At 43.3% G+C, this 18,965-nt stretch overlaps 1 protein-coding gene across 2 annotated transcripts in view; it reads left to right on the top strand.

Annotated features, from left to right (window-relative positions):
* Positions 1-18,965, top strand: part of UBE3D (ubiquitin protein ligase E3D) — a 166,926-nt gene that overhangs the window by 7,609 nt on the left and 140,352 nt on the right. Inside the window, exons 2-3 of one of the 2 annotated variants that reach the window (XM_027551004.1) lie at positions 2,941-3,137; positions 7,057-7,147. In XM_027551004.1, coding sequence (XP_027406805.1) covers positions 2,941-3,137; positions 7,057-7,147 — 288 coding nt within the window. Of the gene's footprint in view, positions 1-2,940; positions 3,138-7,056; positions 7,148-18,965 lie in introns of those variants that run through there. The other variant, XM_027551005.1, reaches the window with a different exon arrangement.

Below are 18,965 nucleotides of genomic sequence, written 5' to 3'. Positions count from 1 at the left end.
ATTGACACCTACCTCATCTGCTTGGCTCTGTTATAGACTGAATGTTTTGGTTCCCTAAGAATTCAGGGAATGCTGAAGCCCTAAATCCCAATGCCAGGGTGTTAGGAGATGGGGCCTGTGGGAGATAATCAGTTTTCAATGAGGTCATGAGGGTGGAGCCACTATGACGGGATTCCTGTCCTTAGAGGAAGACACGCCAGAGTTTCCTATGCCTGCCATATGAGGAGACAGAAGGCCAAGATGGAGGCCCTCTCCAAGAGCGGAGTCTGTCAGCTTCTTGATCTTGAACTTCCCAGACTCTGGAACCATAAGAAATCAATGTTGTTTAAGCCGTCCATTCTGTGGTGTGTTGTTATGGCCACCTGAGCAGACCAAGACGGGCCCAGAAACTCCATGGTGAGACGGGGCATCCTCGCTGGGCGGCCCTCCTGGCTGCCACTCTCCTCCCCCTGTGGGGTTTCTTACGTCTACCCCAGGCCGCGGTGGTGCTCCTGCCCTTGGTCAGGTGCCTACCTTTCTCTGCCCTGTGTAACTGAGTCTTTCGGGAAGGGGAAGGGATAGGGGGAAGTGTGGTAAGCCAGGGATAGGGGGCCGGAGACCTGGGAACCTGGTGGTTTCCTTTGAGACACTTCCAATTGCCAACTGCACGGTTCAGCTTGAAAGTCACTGAAGTAACCAACTGGACAAATGGTGTCTGTAGAGCCGTGGTTGGCAAACATGGCCCATGAGCCAGATCTAATCTGTGGCCTGCTTTGGAACAGCCTGTGAGCTAAGAATAGATTTTATATTTTTTAAAGGGTTGTTAAGAAAAAGAAAAAGTAGACTGTGCCTCGGAGACCATATATGATCTATAAAACCTGAATATTCACCATCTGGCCTTTAATATAGAAAGTTTTCTGACATCTGCTTTAGAGGATTATTTCTTCAACATCATTTCTGAAGACTAGACTTTTGACTAAGTTTGATATTGTCTTCTCTGGAAAAGACTCAGGTTTTTTTTTTTTTTGTTTTGTTTTTTGTTTCTTAAATAATTTCTTGTTTAATTTCTTTTTAAAGTTTCTTGACCTTGCCAAGCACGGTGCGGGATCTGACTAGGGAACAGACCCTCGGCCGTGGCAGCAAAAGCTCAGAGTCCTAACCATTGGACTGCCAGGAAATTCCCAAGACTCTAGTTCTTGATTCTGTATTGCCAATTAAGTGCAGGTCCACATGCTTCAAAAAGGAACTAGCCATAAAATAATCTTACACCTTCCTAAGGCAAAATAGGAAGCCTGGCCAAGATTCACACATGAACACAGGGTGTGACCTCTCTACTTGGATGACGTTCAGGCAGGTGGCCCACCTTCTGCACTCCAGTGACACTGAGCAGATGGGCTGCTGCTGTGCTTTGCTGCTCTGGTCCAATGCTAAGCATGTTCCAGCTTCACAGGGGGATCATTTCTAGATGTCTTTATCCCCTTGTATACTTTTGGTGCTTGGTAGACAGCAGCTGTATTTTACTCTGTTACTACATCAAGTGATCTGTGTTTGTAGTGGGTTGGATCCTTTCTTGCCTGGTATTCGTACATCACTAGATTGTTCTCTTCATTCTTTTTTTATTCTTAAAATTGACAGAGTTTTTTTTTTTTTTTTCTCCTGTGCCTTTTGTTTTACGTACTCCTGGCCTCCTTATCGGAGAAGGCAATGGCACCCCACTCCAGTACTCTTGCCTGGAAAATCCCATGGTTGGAGGAGCCTGGTAGGCTGCAGTCCATGGGATTGCTAAGAGTCGGACGCGACTAAGTGACTTCATTTTCACTTTTCACTTTCATGCATTGGAGAAGGAAATGGCAACCCACTCCAGTATTCTTGCCTGGAGAATCCCAGGGACGGGGGAGCCTGGTGGGCTGTCGTCTATGGGGTCACACAGAGTCGGACACGACTGAAGCGAATTAGCAGCAGCAGCAGCAGCAGGCCTCCTTATCAAAATCCTGTATATCAAATACCAATGCTTTACCCTAATTTACTATAAATAACATAAAACATCATTGAAATGCTGGTCTCAGAAACAATATGTCACTGACTCATCCGTTCATTATTTACATAACATTTATTTAGTGCTTAGGCCTGGGAGAGTCCCTGCCCTTCTCCACTGCTTCCATAGTCCCCTATGTTTATCATGAGTAAGTACAGCGTCATTTTAATGCTGTCTTGATCATTCCTATTTTTCTTGCCTGTCCCCTACTTGGGGTGGGGGCAGCGTACAGAGAAAATGCCCTGTTAGTCGTTGTCCTATTCCCAGTACCTAGCACATTGTAGAACCCAAAAAAGGGGTGTTGAGTAAGTGAATAAATGTCCAAACCACGCTAGGGTCAAGGGAAACAAAGGTGAATAAGCCACTGTCTTAGGCAACCTTGTTGAATTTTCTGGCCAGAAGTACTCTGATGAACTAGGGAGTGATGTCTGACCGACCAGCATTCCGCTGTGCTGGTTCACAGAAGCTGAAGACAGAAAGAGTGGTGAGACAGGAGAGGGGGTGTCCGGAAAGGAAGTGGCCTGCTGTGCAACAGAATGGCTGGAGGCGGCGAGGGGGCGGTGTTCAGGCTTCAGTACAGGGAGGAAGCCCAGGGTTAGAGGAGAGATTGGCACTCAGGATCATTAGCAAGGGAAAAAAGTGCATGCTTTAAATGCATGGTTAACATTAAAAAAAAAAGAATAGAAAAGAATGAAAAATGTGTCTGTGAACTTTAATGTTACATTGACAGAAGAAAGTACTCTGACCTCATTTAATAGATCCGTTTCTTTTATGACAGGTTCACTGCTGTTTTTTTATCCTGGGACAGTGACTAGACTCAGGGCCCTGATTGAAGAACAGAGGGCTCCTTGGCCATTTTAGTTTCTTTCATCGTCTGGTTTTCATCCATGTGAAATCATCTCTCGCCTGTTATTTCTAATTCCCAGGGATTCCAAGGAAGGAGGTCTGCCCATGGCTGTTTCGGTAACGCCGTCCTCGCTCCGGATGCAGAGCCCCGGCGGCTGCACGGAGCTCCGGCTGCCGGCAGGGGTCAGGCTCGCGCCGTCCACCTGCCGCGGGCTGCAGCACGTGCCCGGGGACGGGCTGCACCTGCGGCTACACGCGCGGGCCGAGAGCCGCCCCGGTGAGTAGCGCTGGCCTTTCTGTCTCTGCATTTGCTTTTTCATTATAAATCAAAGGTGATTTTTTTTTGGGGGGGGGGGGGGAGTTGAACTTTTCCCAAGTGAAGGGATCAGGCTCATCACCTGCAGGAAAGAGCTGAGGGTCCAAAAGATCTAAGTTTGTTTTTTTTGTTTGTTTTTTTGCCAACTCTGCTCATTATTAACTGCATGCAGTTGAACAGGTCAGTTTGTTTCTTTCAGCCTTTTTTAAGAGTCTTTTTTTTTTTCTTTTTCCTATGAGACTGTGTTTTTTAAGAGCAATTTCAGGTTCACAGCACAATGAAGCAAAAGGTACAGAGGTTTTCCTGTGTCCTCCCTGCTTTGTTTCTTTAACTGTAAAATAACCTGGCTCACAGAGTTGATAGGAAGATGAAATCAGAGGGCGAGTGTGCCAGACCTGGTTGATTTTAAAGCCTTGTATGAAGGCATTCATTCATCCAGCAAATATGAACTTTTGATCTAGGTGCTGGGGTATGCAAGTAGATAAGCTAGAAGATCTCTGCCCTCATAGGGCTTACATTCTAATGGTGGAAACAAATATTGAACACACAAGTTACTTGGATACAGACTTAGGAGGAGGAGTGCCGTAGGAGGAGTAAAACAGAATAACAGTGTAGGGCATGACTAGGGGCAGATGAGAGTCAGGGAAGGTCACTCTGGGAGAGTGACATCTGACCAGAGAATGCAATGATGGGAAGAATCCCATACACGTAGAGACATTTCCAACTAGAGAGAGTAGGACATTGGGTTGGCCAAAGAGTTCTTTTGGATTTTTCCAGAAGATGTTAGGGGAAAACCCAAGCAAGGGTTTTGGCCAGCCCAGTAGAAAGATTCCGAATTGAAGTTTGATGCATATTGTTGTTATGCCTGTTAGATTTCCAGTATTCTGTTATTGGCGTATGGATTCAGTAAGACCATAGAATCGTTTCTGAAAATAATTTAATGACCTTTTTGGTACATTTCCTCTCTTGCCATTTGAGTACTGTGCTTCAGAGGATTGAAAATGCTGTAAAAAGGGGAAGCGGAGGCTGTAATAAATGGCTGTGATGCTCATTCTCTGAGAAGGATTAAAGTTCTTAACAGCTGCATTTGGGATTTCTCTGTTGCCACGTGGATATGAAGCCTTTCATCTGAGCTGCAAGGAGCCCTGAGGCAGAGTCAGCAAGATGGTAACCAAGAGCTCTTGGGGAGATGTCAGGCATTCCTGGAGCCTCTGTCCTGGCGTTTGAAAAGAAAGAGAAGTAGAGGGAGTTTCACTTTTTTTTTTTGCTAGAGAGTGATTTTTGCTCAAGTCCTGGATGAGTGAAAAATCAGTCTGAGTTGAGCAGGGTTGGTTATAGGAAAGAAATGTCCTAGAGCTGAAGTGGCATAGGATAAATCTAAGAATGACTGTTGGAATAACCGTGGAAGGAGGGATGGGCCTTTGAGATGGGACACAGACTAACAGACGCTCTGAGAGTACCTGATGATGGGCAGGGGGAGGGTGGTTTCAGGAAAGAGGCCTTGGGAATCAGACTCCTGTGACGTCCTTGCCTTTCTTTAGCGATGATGAACAGTAACCACTGCAGGAATCTGGGGTCACATCTGGAAACTGGGGACAAGCAGGCGTGAAAGCCACAGTGGAGTGTTTTCAAATCTGCTGCTGGTTTTCTGGGACCATGATTTTAGGTCCCATACCGAGGAGGCGTGGAAACCTTCCAGAGACAGAAGTAGTTTGTTGCCTATGCATATTCTGTAACAGTTATTAGACAAACAGCAAAACTTGAACTATTTTTTTTTAATTTAAATAAGCAAACATTATTGTTTGGTTTTAACTGTCAGACGCAGTAAATTGACTGCTGTGTGTTGGTTTGCATATTGTTTGGATCTCCAGTTTCTCTACATTTTTAACATATATTTTGCTTAACCATCTGAAAAGGGAAAACATTCAAAGTCCTGTTCTGCAGTGCATTAAGGGGTATGCAAAATAGATTCCTCAGTGCTTAATTGCTTTAGTGCTTTCCACATAATAGGTGGTGAATAAACTTTGATGCTGGGAGGGATTGGGGGCAGAAGAAGGGGACGACAGAGGATAAGACGGCTGGATGGCATCACCGACTCGATGGACGTGAATTTGAGAGAATTCCGGGAGTTGGTGATGGACAGGGAGGCCTGGCGTGTTGCGATTCATGGGGTCGCAAAGAGTCGGACACGACTGAGCGACTGAACTGAACTGAACTGAACTGAAACCATTGCTCAATGAATAAATATCAGATAGGTACAAAATATCAGATAGGTGCATACTATTGTAAACGTAAATCAAAATCTGTGGTAGGAAGCAAACAGTTTTAGCATTCAATCTTATGTTTCGAAATTTTTGCAAAGTAAACTTTTCGACTATAAGAATACTCTTTTAAGGACTACAGTAGACATACTGTTACACGGTTCTGAACACATAGGTCAGACGTGACCCTTGATCCAGAACTGGCTGCAGTAAAATTTGATGGAGCATCAGCATTGGATTCATCCCCAGGCAGCAGTACTTCCCAGGATGCCCCTGTATCAGAAGGTTCTGACTTGATCCTGAGCCTGCATCCCGCTGGGCGAGCAGCAGAGGGCAGTGTGTCGTTGAAAATTTGTTTATCCATCCTGAAAGGAAAATCTGGGGTGTCTTATTTTCTGCTCAGAGTTAAAGAATACTGTTGGGTTCACCTTAGTGCTACAGGGCAGTCTTAGAAATTAAACAGAAGAATTTTTAACTCTCAAGGCTTAAACTTTCTAGCATGGATGTTTTTTAAAAGATCTTAAGATACAAAGTAACAACAAAATTCAAATGGCTTGATTCTAATGGATATAACCTCATTTTTTCAGACTTTTTCTTTTAATCTAATTTTTTTTAAGTTATTTTTTATTTTATTGATTCTTGGCTGCACAGAGCCTTCGTTGCTGCATGCAGACTTTCTCTAGTCGCAGTGAGCTGGGTCTACTCTCTGTGTGTGGGCGTCTCACTGCGGTGTTGCAGAGCACGTGATCTAGGCACATGAGCACAGTTGCCCCGTGGCATGTGGCATCTTCCCAGATCAGGGATTGAACCTGTGTCCTCTGCGTTGGCAGGGGGATTCTTAACCATTGGACTACCAGGGACGCCTCAGACTTTTTTAACAGATATTTTTGTGGATTGGGTTTTTTGTTCTTTGGGGTTTTTTGGAAATGAAAGTTTCCTTTCTTTGTGAATGAAATAATAGAAACTAAGGGAACATTCTGTCTTACATTGCTCTTTCATATACTATGGGAAATAATTTGTTTTCCCACAGCTTTAATCAGAAATTGAGTTTTGCTCTTGTAAGATGAAACTGTTCTTAGGAGCTATTTCATTCCCAGAGACCTGCCCAATAAAGACCAATTTCAAGATTGATATTGTTTGTACAGACTGATACGATCCAGACCGGACATCAGCTTTGTTTAAATCGAATTAAATTTAAGAACTCTGTTTACCAGCAGCCTCAGTGATGAAAAACTGTCCCTAAGTCTAGCAGAAGAAAGCTAAGGAAGGAGAAGCTGTGTGTAGTTAGCTCGATGTGGAAGAAATAGCTCCTTCTCTCTCACCTTTAGTATTGGTATTTCTAGAATGAGGGAGATAACTCAGTGCTATGTTACATACATAATTTTTAGGGCAATACCTAGCTGTGAAACATGTAGCAGAATCTGGTGTTTTTGTTAAAAACATTCCCAATATTTGCTTGGCGTTGAGTCATCAGATAATACTAATTAAGTGTGTACTTCTGGGTAGATCATAAACAGTGTTTATTGGTGATAATTTATTGCAGCTATTAAACTCTTTAAGTATGTCAATATATTTATCCCAAACCTCTTAAGACATGCTGTTCCCTTGATTTCCTCTAGAACTGATTTCAGTGTTTAATCAAAGCTCACAAGACCAAGAATGTTGCACGTTTTATTGCCAGTCCTGTGGTGAAGTCATCATAAGAGACAGGTAAGGAGCACGTTTAGCACTGACTTATTCTGCGCCTGGCAGTGGCTGTTCTCTTTTCCCATCAGAATTTTTGAAGGAACTGCCAAGAGGGCAGTCTGTAGCCTTCAGATGAGAGCCAGCTCAATGTCGCTTTTTGAACCAGAGCAGCCCCCAGACTCCAGCAATCACGGGGCAGCTAGGTCTCCTCCAGCTGACAAAGGGGGACAGCAGGCTGCTGGCTTTGAGGGAGGGAGGCTTGTCTTGGGTGCAGAAGCCGGTGCAGACCAGCCCCGCTCCTCTGAAATCAGACACGACAGCTATCACACGTTGTAGGCGTCATCCTGGTGAATGAGCTTTTCCACATGAAGTGCGTTTTCTAAATAACAGAAGCTTTTGCAGCACGATTTTTTTTTTTTACTTGAGCTATTTTTATTAGTGCCTCTCTAAAATCTGTTTCCTATTTCCCTGCTTATTAAAACAGCGTATAGAGCACAAATTAACCTTTTCTTGCTGCTTAGGTTAATCTTGTAGCCTGTTCTCGTGGTGTGCAATGATTTCCCCATTGTGATGGGGAGGGCCCTTTGCTGTACTCTTTGCATTCCCACGTTGTCTCTTTTATTTTTCCATCTTCTCCTCCTTCTGTCAGCCTCCTTATTGCCTGGGCATGAACCGTTCTCCCTGAATTTTCTATTCACTCATAGGCTAGAAAGACGGAGCAACCCTTATTACTGTTAACAGTACTATAAAGGAAAAGTTCAGAGCTCTTTGTTAGTGTTTCCTTAGAAATTTAGATGGGAGTGGACGCCTGTCCATACCTGAGACCCGCTCCGGCGTTCGGGGTCTTGGTGGAGGGAAGACACCAGTCCTCTCTATCCCTGTGTGCTGGGAGGTGGCCAGTCACTGGGACTGATACTCCTTTGTTCTCCATACCCCTCCACTTCTTCCACCTCTTAGTCAAGGCCACGGTCCTCTCACCAAAGAGCACCTCCCAAAGGCAGCTGGGTTCCCCATTCAGAGCCTCCCCAAGCCTCCCATTTCTTCCAGGATAGATTCCACTAGCCCTCAGCATACCACACGGGGTGCTGGAGGAGCTGAACTCTGTTTACTACCGCACCCTCCTGTTTCAGTCTCCTTCCCCCAGCCCCTTCCTCCCTCACCCGCAAAACCACACACCGTTATTTACACACGTTCTGTGCACAGCTCTGGTGATGGGCTTGCAGTCCCACAGTCTTTTCACAGGCAGCCCCACTGCAGTCCTTAGTGAAACGTACCTCCTCTCTGAGAACATGCCCATCTCCCTCTGATTAGCTTCTCTCTAGAGTCAACATATTCATTAGACTGAATATTCATTGGAAGGACTGATGCTGAAGCTGAAACTCCAATACTTTGGCCACCTGATGCGAAGAACTGACTCTTTTGAAAAGACCTTGAAGCTGGGAAAGATTGAAGGTGGGAGGAGAAGGGGACGACAGAGGATGAGATGGTTGGATGGCATCACTGACTCAATGGACATGAGTTTGAGTAAACTCTGGGAGTTGGTGATGGACCGGGAGGCCTGGTGTGCTGCAGTCCATGGGGTCGCAGAGTTGGACAATACTGAGCGACTAAACTGAACTGAAACTCATCAGACTGAGCATCTCCTGCCGGGAGCCTCCCCTGAGCCCTAGGTTGGTCTGTGTACCCCTTGGAGGTTTATGTGTTGTCTTCCCAATTAAACTGTAGGCTTTGGGTGTGGGGACAGTCTTACTCACATATCTCCCCACTCCTATTGAGAGTGCAGTGTGGTGTAACAGAGACCAGGAAGCCAGACCATCTGGGTTTGTGCCCACCATTTACTAGCTGTGACCCTGGGGAAGTTACTTAACTACTCTGTGCATTCATATTTTCTTTTTTGGTATTATTATTACAAAAATCTAGATAACAATATAAGCTACCTCCTTAGGGTTTTGGGGAGGCTCGAGTGAGTTTAACTGGGAAGCTTTCAGGATGTGACAGCTACTGCTGTGATTCTTACCCTCACCACCGTCTTCATCGTCATCACCAGCGGCAGCAGGCTCAGTGCGTTCTCTGTAAATTCTTACCGGTTTGAATGAGATAAATGTTAGGGTGCTTATCCTGGCCTTCCATCAGTCTGTCTCACTTGCTCTCTGATTCCTGGGTAGATAAGATCGCGGAAGGTCATGCTCGTGTAAGTGCGGGGTCCTGAGCAGAGCACAGTCCGAGTGGTGATCGTGGGGAAGCCACGGCGTTGCTCTGAGTCTGCAGAGGAAGGAGACGTCCTCGCTCAGATTTTCCAAAGCTGAAGTGGCTGCAGAGCGTGCTGTCGGGGACAGGCCTGCTTGACCCAGGAAGGTTCAGAGGATTCCAGGTTGCCCTGGTATTTAGTTGGGAAAGTTTTCCTCCTCTCTGTCTTTTTCAGGCTTCGGTTTAACTGTCATTCACAGTCTCTGACACTTGTGTGCCTCTGCAACAGTGAGAGACCTGGGACTTACAGAGGAGCTTCCCTGGTGGCTTAGAGGGTAAAGCATCTGCTTGCAATACAGGAGACCTGGGTTCGATCCCTGGATCGGGAAGATCCCCTAGAGAAGGAAATGGCAACCCACTCTGGTATTCTTGCCTGGAAAATCCCATGGACAGAGAAGCCTGGTAAGCTGTAGTCTGTGGGATCTCAAAGAGTCGGACACGACTGAGCAACTTCAAAAAAGTTCACCAGAGGATTAGAGTTTCCTGGTCTGCCTGTCTTAAAGAACTAAGTTTGTTCTTTGTCAGTTGATACTGCATCTTCTGCCTTGTGTCAGTCCCGTTTATGACCTTGAGACCGTGGAACTGGGAACAAGGGCTGAGAAGCTGATGCTGATGGACCATACTCACTGTCCCAATCCTGACCTTTGGAAGCTGTGGACTGAGAAGCAGAGGGGAGAACGGGACCTGGGTTTGAACTCCAGCTCTACCCTCAGAGGCTGGGGAACCTTGTCCACATCACCTCACCTCAACCGTGTAGTTGTAAGATGGCCTATTTTCCTAACTTGTGAAGAGCGTTTAGAAAGTGAAAGTGAAGTCACTCAGTCACGTCTGACTCTTTGACCCCATGGACTGTAGCCTGTCAGGCTCCTCCGTCCATGGGATTTTCCAGACAAGAGTGCTGGAGTGGATTGCCATTTCCTTCTCCAGGGATCTTCCCGACCCAGGAATCGAACCCGGGTCTCCTGCATTGCAGGCAGATGCTTTACCGTCTGAGCCACCAGGGAAGCCCTTGTGAAGAGCGTTTAAGGCTATAACATAAATTGGAGTGAATACTTGGCAAGCTCTTTTTAATTGTCTTTACAGACTCGTTCTACCCCCTTTTCCGTAATTGGCCTTATCAGCAAACCAGCACATTAACCCAGTACAGTGTTTCAAACCTTTTTGATTCAGGACTCCAAATTTTTTAGGCATGCCAGGGAAATGACCCCCTCTTTCCCCTTTTCTTTCTGAGAAGATCCACAATGGATGTGACTCGCCCTTGCTTAACAGAAAGGCTTCCCTGGACGCCTTCGTGTGTCACAGCTGTGGGTCTGACACGTGGAGGCCTCTTGGGTAATGTGGAGAGATCCTTAGTGGGCAACTGAAAGCTTTGCTTCCATCTCAGTCGTAGGCAGCCGGCCCTTTGATGGAAAACCACGCTTCCTCCTGTGTCTGCACAAGGACGTCAGGCCGACTGATTGCATTAAGCCCCGTGGTCTTCTCATTTCTCCCTCAGTTACCTGTTCTGTGCAGGTGGAAAGGACAGCTGTGCTTATTAAGTAGATAGTGAAGCTGAAGGTATTTCAAAGCAGGCTTGTAATCACAATCAACTCATTGTTGGCATCCTTTTCAGAAAGGCATCTTGGAATATGGTGGTTTATCTTGGCAAGAGCTCTCGTGTTGGGAGAAATGGAGCCAAGTTAAATATCTGCTTGCTGGCTAATCTTTCTATCTGGGAACAAGTCACTTTGATTCTCAGTTTCCTCATCTGAAACATTGGGAGGTTCAGTTAGATAGACAGGGGACAGTCCTGCCAGCATGAAAATTCTGTGATTAGTGAATCTCAAAAAATTGCACCTTGGCTTCTGTGAATTATGACTATTTGGCTAGTACAAAACTCATGCTTGTTCTTTTTTTTAATGTAAAAGATTCTCATCAAGCAAATTATAGGTGCAGAAGACTGTTTAACCTATTAAGACTCATTAATGGCTTTTAATACTTACTAGCACCAGGGTGCACAAAATCTGCTAATCACAGCCATCTTTTTTTCTTCATTCAGAATCACACATTCCTAGCTGTTTGTTTTGGTTATTTACAAACAAAGAATGTCTTGTTTCTTTACAGTGAAATTCTCCAATTTGTATTCTTATCAGTTCAGCAGAGTTGTTTTGTAAAAATGATCCGAACATACACAATTTTTGATTATGCTCTTGTTGAGAGTGAAAGTCCCTAATACCAGGCAAGAACAATAATAAAATTTACTTCATTGTGATTAGTCTCAGAACCAGCTAAATGATCACTGTGTTTGGAATTTGGTGTGTCTTTTAGAAATAAATGCATGTCAGACTTGAGTTATATTGGTTGGCTAAGCAGATGACTTTGAAACCTAAGCCTGCTTTTCAGTCATTTTTGAGGTCTCCTGAGGTCTCTGGAAAGGCCCTCCCTGTTCTATCTGCACCACCAGAGCTGGGTGGCAGCCCAGCAGCTCTGAGGGCATTGAAACTCTAGCAGGTAACAAGCAGAATAGACTTACTGCCACATAAGAGATGTCAGAATATGCACCTAGTTGATTGGTCACCTTGACAGACAAGCTATTATTGCAGTCTGAAAATAACTACTCCTATGAATAGTCACAATTCTATGAAGGAGAACAAAGAAGTGAAAAGAGAGTACAGGCACACACTGAATTGGTTCAGTTCAGTTCAGTTGTTCAGTCGTGTCCAACTCTTTGTGACCCCATGGACTGCAGCATGCCAGGCTTCCCTGTCCATCACCAACTCCTGGAGCTTACTCAATTCATGTCCATCGAGTCGGTGATGCCATCCAACCATCTCATCTTCTGTCCTTTTCTTCTCCTCCTGCCTTAATCTTTCCCAGCATCAGAGTCTTTTCCAGAGGCAGTTCTTTGCATCAGATGGCCGAAGTATTGGAGTTTCAGCTTCAGCATCAATCCTTCCAATGAATATTCAGGATTGATAATACATTAAATATGTACATAATGATAATAAAATGCAAAGCTAGTTTCGTAGTATTTGTAGGCCATCAGTTAAATAATGCCAGCTAAATTTATCTAAATTCCAGCAGCTATGTTTTGAGCTTTAGATACTTGATGGCTTCTTTAAAATTTTTATCGTCCACTTGCTTCTAATCCAATGTGAAAGGTCTGTATTATTACCATTGTTATTATCAGTGATTAATGGTCACTTTTAAAGCTAAGGCATTTCATTTTCTTCTTTATGTTTAAGTTTTAAATAAGCACCATCAGTCAGTAACATTTATTAAAATTGTGCATTTTAAGTTCTTTTCCCCAAAAGCTTTATGCTTAAGATGCATTAAAAATAACTAGCACATTTATTTTTATTTTTAATTGGAGGAAAATTGCTTTATAATGTTGCATTGATTTCTATCATACAACATTGTGAATGAGCCATAAGTATACATATGTCCCCTCCCTCTTGAACCTTCCTCCCGCAGCTTACTGCCCCCTATCCCACCCCCCTAGGTCATCACAGAGCGCTGGGTTGTGCTTCCCGTGTTATACAGTAACTTCCCACTAGCTATCTGTTTTATATATGGTAATGTATATATTTAAATATAACTAGCACATTTTAGGAGAAGGCAATGGCACCCCACTCCAGTACTCTTGCCTGGAGAATCCCAGGGACGGGGGAGCCTGATAGGCTACCGTCTATGGGGTCGCACAGAGTCGGACACGACTGAATCGACTTCACTTTTAATTTTCACTTTCATGCATTAGAGAAGGAAATGGCAACCCACTCCAGTATTCTTGCCTAGAGAATCCCAGGGACGGGGGAACCTGGTGGGCTGCCGTCTATGGGGTCACACAGAGTCGGACACGACTGAAGTGACTTAGCAGCAGCAGCAGCACATTTTAATTACTTATAATTATGTGTCGCTGTTCATCCTAGAATCTTAAACTGAGAGAAAGTTTAAGAAATTATTTCACTCTTTTTCTGAGCTTCAGCAGATTTTTACCTAAAAACTACCTTGAAAAAAATACGATATCTATTTTCTTCAGAAAGTTCTCTTGGGAAGTAAATCCTATCAAAGTCTTAGGGTTTTCAGTAGATATACTTTCAGGAGAGCTGTGATTTAAATACATCTTTTGTTCTTAAAGGATTTATGTTTTTTCCAAACATCAGAAAATTTCCTTCTGCTGTAAAAACACTTTTGTCTTTGCCATGACTTGTGAATTGGGTGTTTTCTTGCTCGATGTCTTACATAGGTAGCTATGGGATTACGTAGAACTTTTATTCACTGTGATTCCAGGTCAAGTTTGAAATACCACATTTTGGGTGAATGTGTGTGAAGTCCCCCAGATCTCTGTAAATCTCGGTGCAGTTTCATTTCTGATGACGTATGAGGTCTTGACATCGCTGCCTTGAGCACTGCACTGAGGATCTTGTTTATTGGCACTATGTGCAGAATGGCTGGGGACAGAGAATCTTAGCGAGCTTGTCCAGATCTAGAAGCCTGTCCAGGCCCCCCTGTTATTCTAAGCGGGCACCTTTGTTTGTCTTCCTCCTCTTTGTTAAAATCTGACCTGTAGGGTGGGATGATTTGGGAGAATGGCATTGAAACAGGTATAATATCATATATGAAACAAATCGCCAGTCCAGGTTCGATGCAGGATACAGGATGCTTGGGGCTGGTGCACTGGGATGACCCAGAGGGATGGTACGGGGAGGGAGGTGGGAGGGGGGTTCAGGATGGGGAACATGTGTACACCTGTGGCGGATTCATATTGATGTATGGCAAAACCAATACAATATTGTAAAGTAATTAGCCTCCAATTAAAATAAATAAATTTATATATATAAAAAAATCTGACCTGTCACTTCCCCACCTTCAATTCTGTGATGCTCCCCAACTGTCTGGAGAACCAGGTCCGCAGCCCTTAGACTGTTGTGTCACACCCCATGTGGTCTGTACCATCCCACCTTCCCTGTCGCCTTTACTGACATGTGTGACCAGGAGAGGGAGTATATTCCAAGGGAAAGAGTTTGGTACCTGGAAAAAAGTGGAAGTGTTAGTCACAGTCATGTCCAACTCTGCGACCCCATGGACTGTAGCCCGCCAGGCTCCTCTGTCCTAGGGATTGGTGCCTGGAAGACCGGGGCTAAGATCCGGCCTTCATTTATCATCTTTGACTCTGCGAACTTGTACAGATTAGTTAACATGTCTGAGCCTCCCTTTCCTTCTTTGTAACAAGAAAATGGAGATTCTCATCTCAAGAAATTGTAATGGGCATCACATGCAATAAAGTGTGAGTAGTGCCTACCTGAGGTTTTCCTAAGTTCAGCTGACCTTGTGGACTCACAGCACTACCCGGCCAGACCGTGTTTCTTGCCTGCACACAGGGCAGTTGTCTGCAGCAGTTCAAGCAAATGGCAAGTCACGTACCCTCTGGGGACCCTTGTCTCCCCGTATGACACGGTTCCAGGTATGAAGTATAAGATTTATATCAGCAGGGGCAGGGGCTATCCTGAGAAGAAGCCTCATACCCTAGGCAGGGATCTCAGGATTCAAAGGGATCTTATGACAATTCTTTTCCATTGTTTTTAATTTTTAAAACTTATTTATTTTTATTTGGCTGCGCTGGGTCTTAGTTGTGGCATGCAGGATCTAGTTTCCTGACCAGAAATTGAACCTGGACTCCCTGCATTGGGAACACAGAGTCTTAGCCACTGAACTCCCAGGGAAGTCGCACCTTATGACAGTTCTTCGGCATAGTTTCTAGGGTTCCCTACAAAGGCCTGCATTCAGAGAAGTCCAAAGCATGACATCCTCATTGGATATTTACAGATCATTCAGACTTGCTCCTGGTCCAGATGCAATATGCCAATCAATGATCATTTTTATTACAGTTGGTCTTGACTAGCAATATATTCAATGCCTACCATCTACCTGGTTTCCATGGTAGCAGGTCTAGGTGGTTAAACTAAAGGTCACATCCTCAAGCAAGGAAAAGGTTTGGTAATGCTCTCAATTTGAGTATGCTGCAGTAACTGCCTCACATGTTACAGTTATCAACGTATGCTGTTAATATGTTTGCACCAACCTCATAGTTCATTCCTTTGACAAGTGAGAGCTTACACGGTGAGTCAGCCACTGTGGCTGGTGCTAGGACTACAGTGGCAAGTTAAGCATATATGGCACCTCTGTTCATATCGTTTCCTATGCTTGTTATGTGCTTGCTTAGTTCCTTTCATTGTCTAGAGAACTCCTATTCATCCTTCAAAGGTCAGCTCACATTTTACTTCTTCTCTGAAGCCTGTGTATACTCAACTCCCCTAACACTTGGTACGTATTTCCCTGAGTTTGTTGATTGGTTTTGCAAATGCACAGATCCTCTAAGGTAATATACACATTTTATGTGCAGGTGGGAATGTACATTTGAAGAAAGAGGTGAAAAAGGGGATCTGAGCCATCCCCTACCTTTCCCCCCTCAACTCCTGAGAATTTAGAACTAGGACTCTGTTATGAGCACCTGTTATATTCTGGTTCTGTTATTCCTTTCTAGATATATATTTGCTCCTGGAATGTGAATACCTTGACAATGGGGCTATATGTATTGCCGCTGATATTTTGTGTCAGCAGAATACCTGACTCCTAGTAGGCTTTTAGAAAGTATATGTTGAAAGAATTGCTTCTTAATCTCCTTAACAGACTCAGCACTTTGAATGATGCTAGTGCTGAAGTATTGCTTAATTTGAAAGGGAATGTTCTTGCTCCTCTTAAACTAAAATCGGCCTTTCTTGTTCCTATTTCTGTCTTCTGGAATTATAAATTAAATGTCTGCCCTCCTCCATGATATGATTGCCCTTTTATGAGACTCAGAATTGATTGGGAAAATCAAAGAAAAAGAATTCACACAAGGGAATCATTTAAAAATGATGCATTTGCATCTTAAATATTTTCATTTAACACATGCAAATGTACTTTAACTTAACTAGTCTTTTATTATGAAACTAATATCATTATGTTGAATGTGAGTCTGCTGCTGTGGACTCTTTTAGCTTTTTTCACTTATGCTATCCTAAATTCATTATCCAGAGTTTCCAGTTTAGGTTCTTTAAAGTCGAATGAGAAGTTAAACACTGAAGCAGTCTGATTGCAGAATTCTAGGTTTTTACTCTCCCTCACCTCAGTTTTTTAGAGTTGTGTTTCCCACATTTCACCAGTGATGTTTTTTAATAACTGACTTTCCTTTACTCTGAAATGTGTAGTTTTTAGAGGAATAGCAACTCATATTCCCTTGGTGTATGTGTTTGATTAAATTATATAAGTAAAATAACGTGTATAAGTGGCATAAACAGGTCTGTGATCAAATACAGTTGATCCTTAGCGGATAAATGGTCCAGCTGATTGGAGCTGAAGTGAACAAGTATTCAGGGTGCTTTAAGCTTTCACAGTATTCAGAAGCATTAGGAAGACCAGGAGCATGTTTGTTTTCTCTTTTTTTCAGGATAAGTTATTTTGAAATGTCCTCATCATCTTGCCACATTTCTTCTCCCCTTAGACTCTTCCCAATTTAGATTAGAATAGAGGTAAACCAGGCAAAAGTCTCAGATGTCTATATTTGTACAAGAAAAATATAAAACAAAAATAGTAGCAAATATAAGGGGCTTCTTAATTGTAAGGATGTTCTAAGTGTAAAAATAATGCCGGAGTGGAGCTTTGTTTCTCTCCCCTTGCGTGGGGCCTAGACTTCATGACTCACTTCCAAACAACAGAGTGTGCAAAGGCAGAAGTAGGAGCTTTTCTAGTGGAGGAGCATAGCAGATGCCACCTTAACCCAGTGATGGAGGTTGACATCCCCAGGGATAAGTCGTATTGACAAAGGGTCCCCTCTGGTGTGCTGTGGTAAGAAGAGTGCTTTACCTCAGGGGCAGACTCCCCCCAAACCCGTAGCCCCAGTCTGATCTCGAGAAAATATCAGACAAACTCAAGTGAGGGGTATTCTGTAAAATACACAACCGGTATTGGTGCTAGTGGTGAAGAACCCACCGGCCAGTGCAGATAGAGGTAAGAGACACAGGTTCGATCTCTGGATTGGGAAGATTCCCTGGAGGAGGGCACGGCAACCCACTCCAGTGTTTTTGCCTGGAGAATCCCATGGACAGAGGAGCCTGGCAGCCTATAGTCCATAGGGTTGCACAGAGTTGGACATGACCGAAGTGACCTAGCAGGCATTACTCTTCAGAAATCTCAAGGCCCTGAAAATCAAGGAAGGACTGCCCCAGAGCAGAGGAGATGAGAGCAACATGATGTTTCAATACAATGTGTTGGAGACTTCCCTGGCAGTCCAGTGGTTAAAACTTTGCCTTCCAGTGCAGGGGCCACAGGTTTGATCCCTGGCCAGGGAACTAAGATCCCACGTGTCGTGTGGCGTGGTCGAAAATTTTTTTTTAATTTTGTTTAAATAAATAAAAATAAACACAATGTGTTGTCATGAATCAGATTCTGAAACAGAAAAAGGGGACATTAGTAGAAAACCTGGGGAAATCCAGATAAAAATAGTAGTTTTGGCAAATCTTCCCTAGTTAAATAAGCTGTTAACATCAGGGAAAGCTGGATGAGGTATATATGAGAACTGTGTGCACTATCTTTGTAACTTTTTTGTAAATGTAAAATTATGCTAAAATAGAAAGTTTATTAAAAAGTAGTAATGAGAGAAATCACAGAAGAAAGGGTTGGGTGATTTGAAATTTAAGGCATGGTGACGAAATGAAAGTCAACATCCCTGAAACAATATTTGTCACAGATTTTAGACCAAGGACTTATATTCTTAATGCAGAATATACTTGTACAGCTTAATAAGAACATAGTAATACCTCACCGGAAAACAGCCATTGATCATAATTTACAGAAAAGATACAGTGGTGAATAAATATAAAAGCTGGTTCAATCTCACCAGTAATTAAAGAATTGCCAATTATAGCAGTTTTGAAAATATTTTTATTTTCACCCATTACATAGAAAAATGATAATATTCAGTTCTGGAAAAGGTAAGTGGAAGAATTATAGATTGGAATAGCCTTTCTGGAGAGCACTTTGTCCATAGGGGAATTGGATTTAAAAATATGTGTATCATTTGTGCTTATACTCTCCCACTTAAAAGATTTCTTTCCCAAGAAAATAGTCAGATGTGTATACAGATTTTCTAAAAAGACTGTTCATCATAATAATTGTTATGTTGTTAATAATGCAACACTCAAAACCCAAATATCTAACAGTGAGGGAATGACCTAAAAAGTTTTGGCATACCTGTGGAATAGAATAGAGTCATTAAGTAGTCTGATATAGTTTAAAAAAAAAAAAAAGCAGCAATGCAAGCAGGATACAGTTTGTGTATTTCCTTTGCTCTCAGACGGTGTGCATATGTGTACAGCTGTCTCTCTTGAAAGGCTGGCAAGGAGATAAACAATCATGTAAAAAAGCAGTTACCTGTCCTTGAGTGGTAAGGAAAAGATGGATTTTATTTGCTTTATACCTCTCTGTATTTTCACAATTGTCTATATTGAGTATATATTACTGTTGTCATCAAGGGGAAAAATAACACTGCAAGCAATACGGTTAATGAGTTTCTTTC

The sequence above is a fragment of the Bos indicus x Bos taurus genome, chromosome 9 (assembly GCF_003369695.1).
Source record: "Bos indicus x Bos taurus breed Angus x Brahman F1 hybrid chromosome 9, Bos_hybrid_MaternalHap_v2.0, whole genome shotgun sequence".
NCBI classification, from domain to species: domain Eukaryota; kingdom Metazoa; phylum Chordata; class Mammalia; order Artiodactyla; family Bovidae; genus Bos; species Bos indicus x Bos taurus.
The sequence above is the reverse complement of the archived record's forward strand: the minus strand, read 5'-3'. Positions and strand labels throughout refer to the sequence as shown.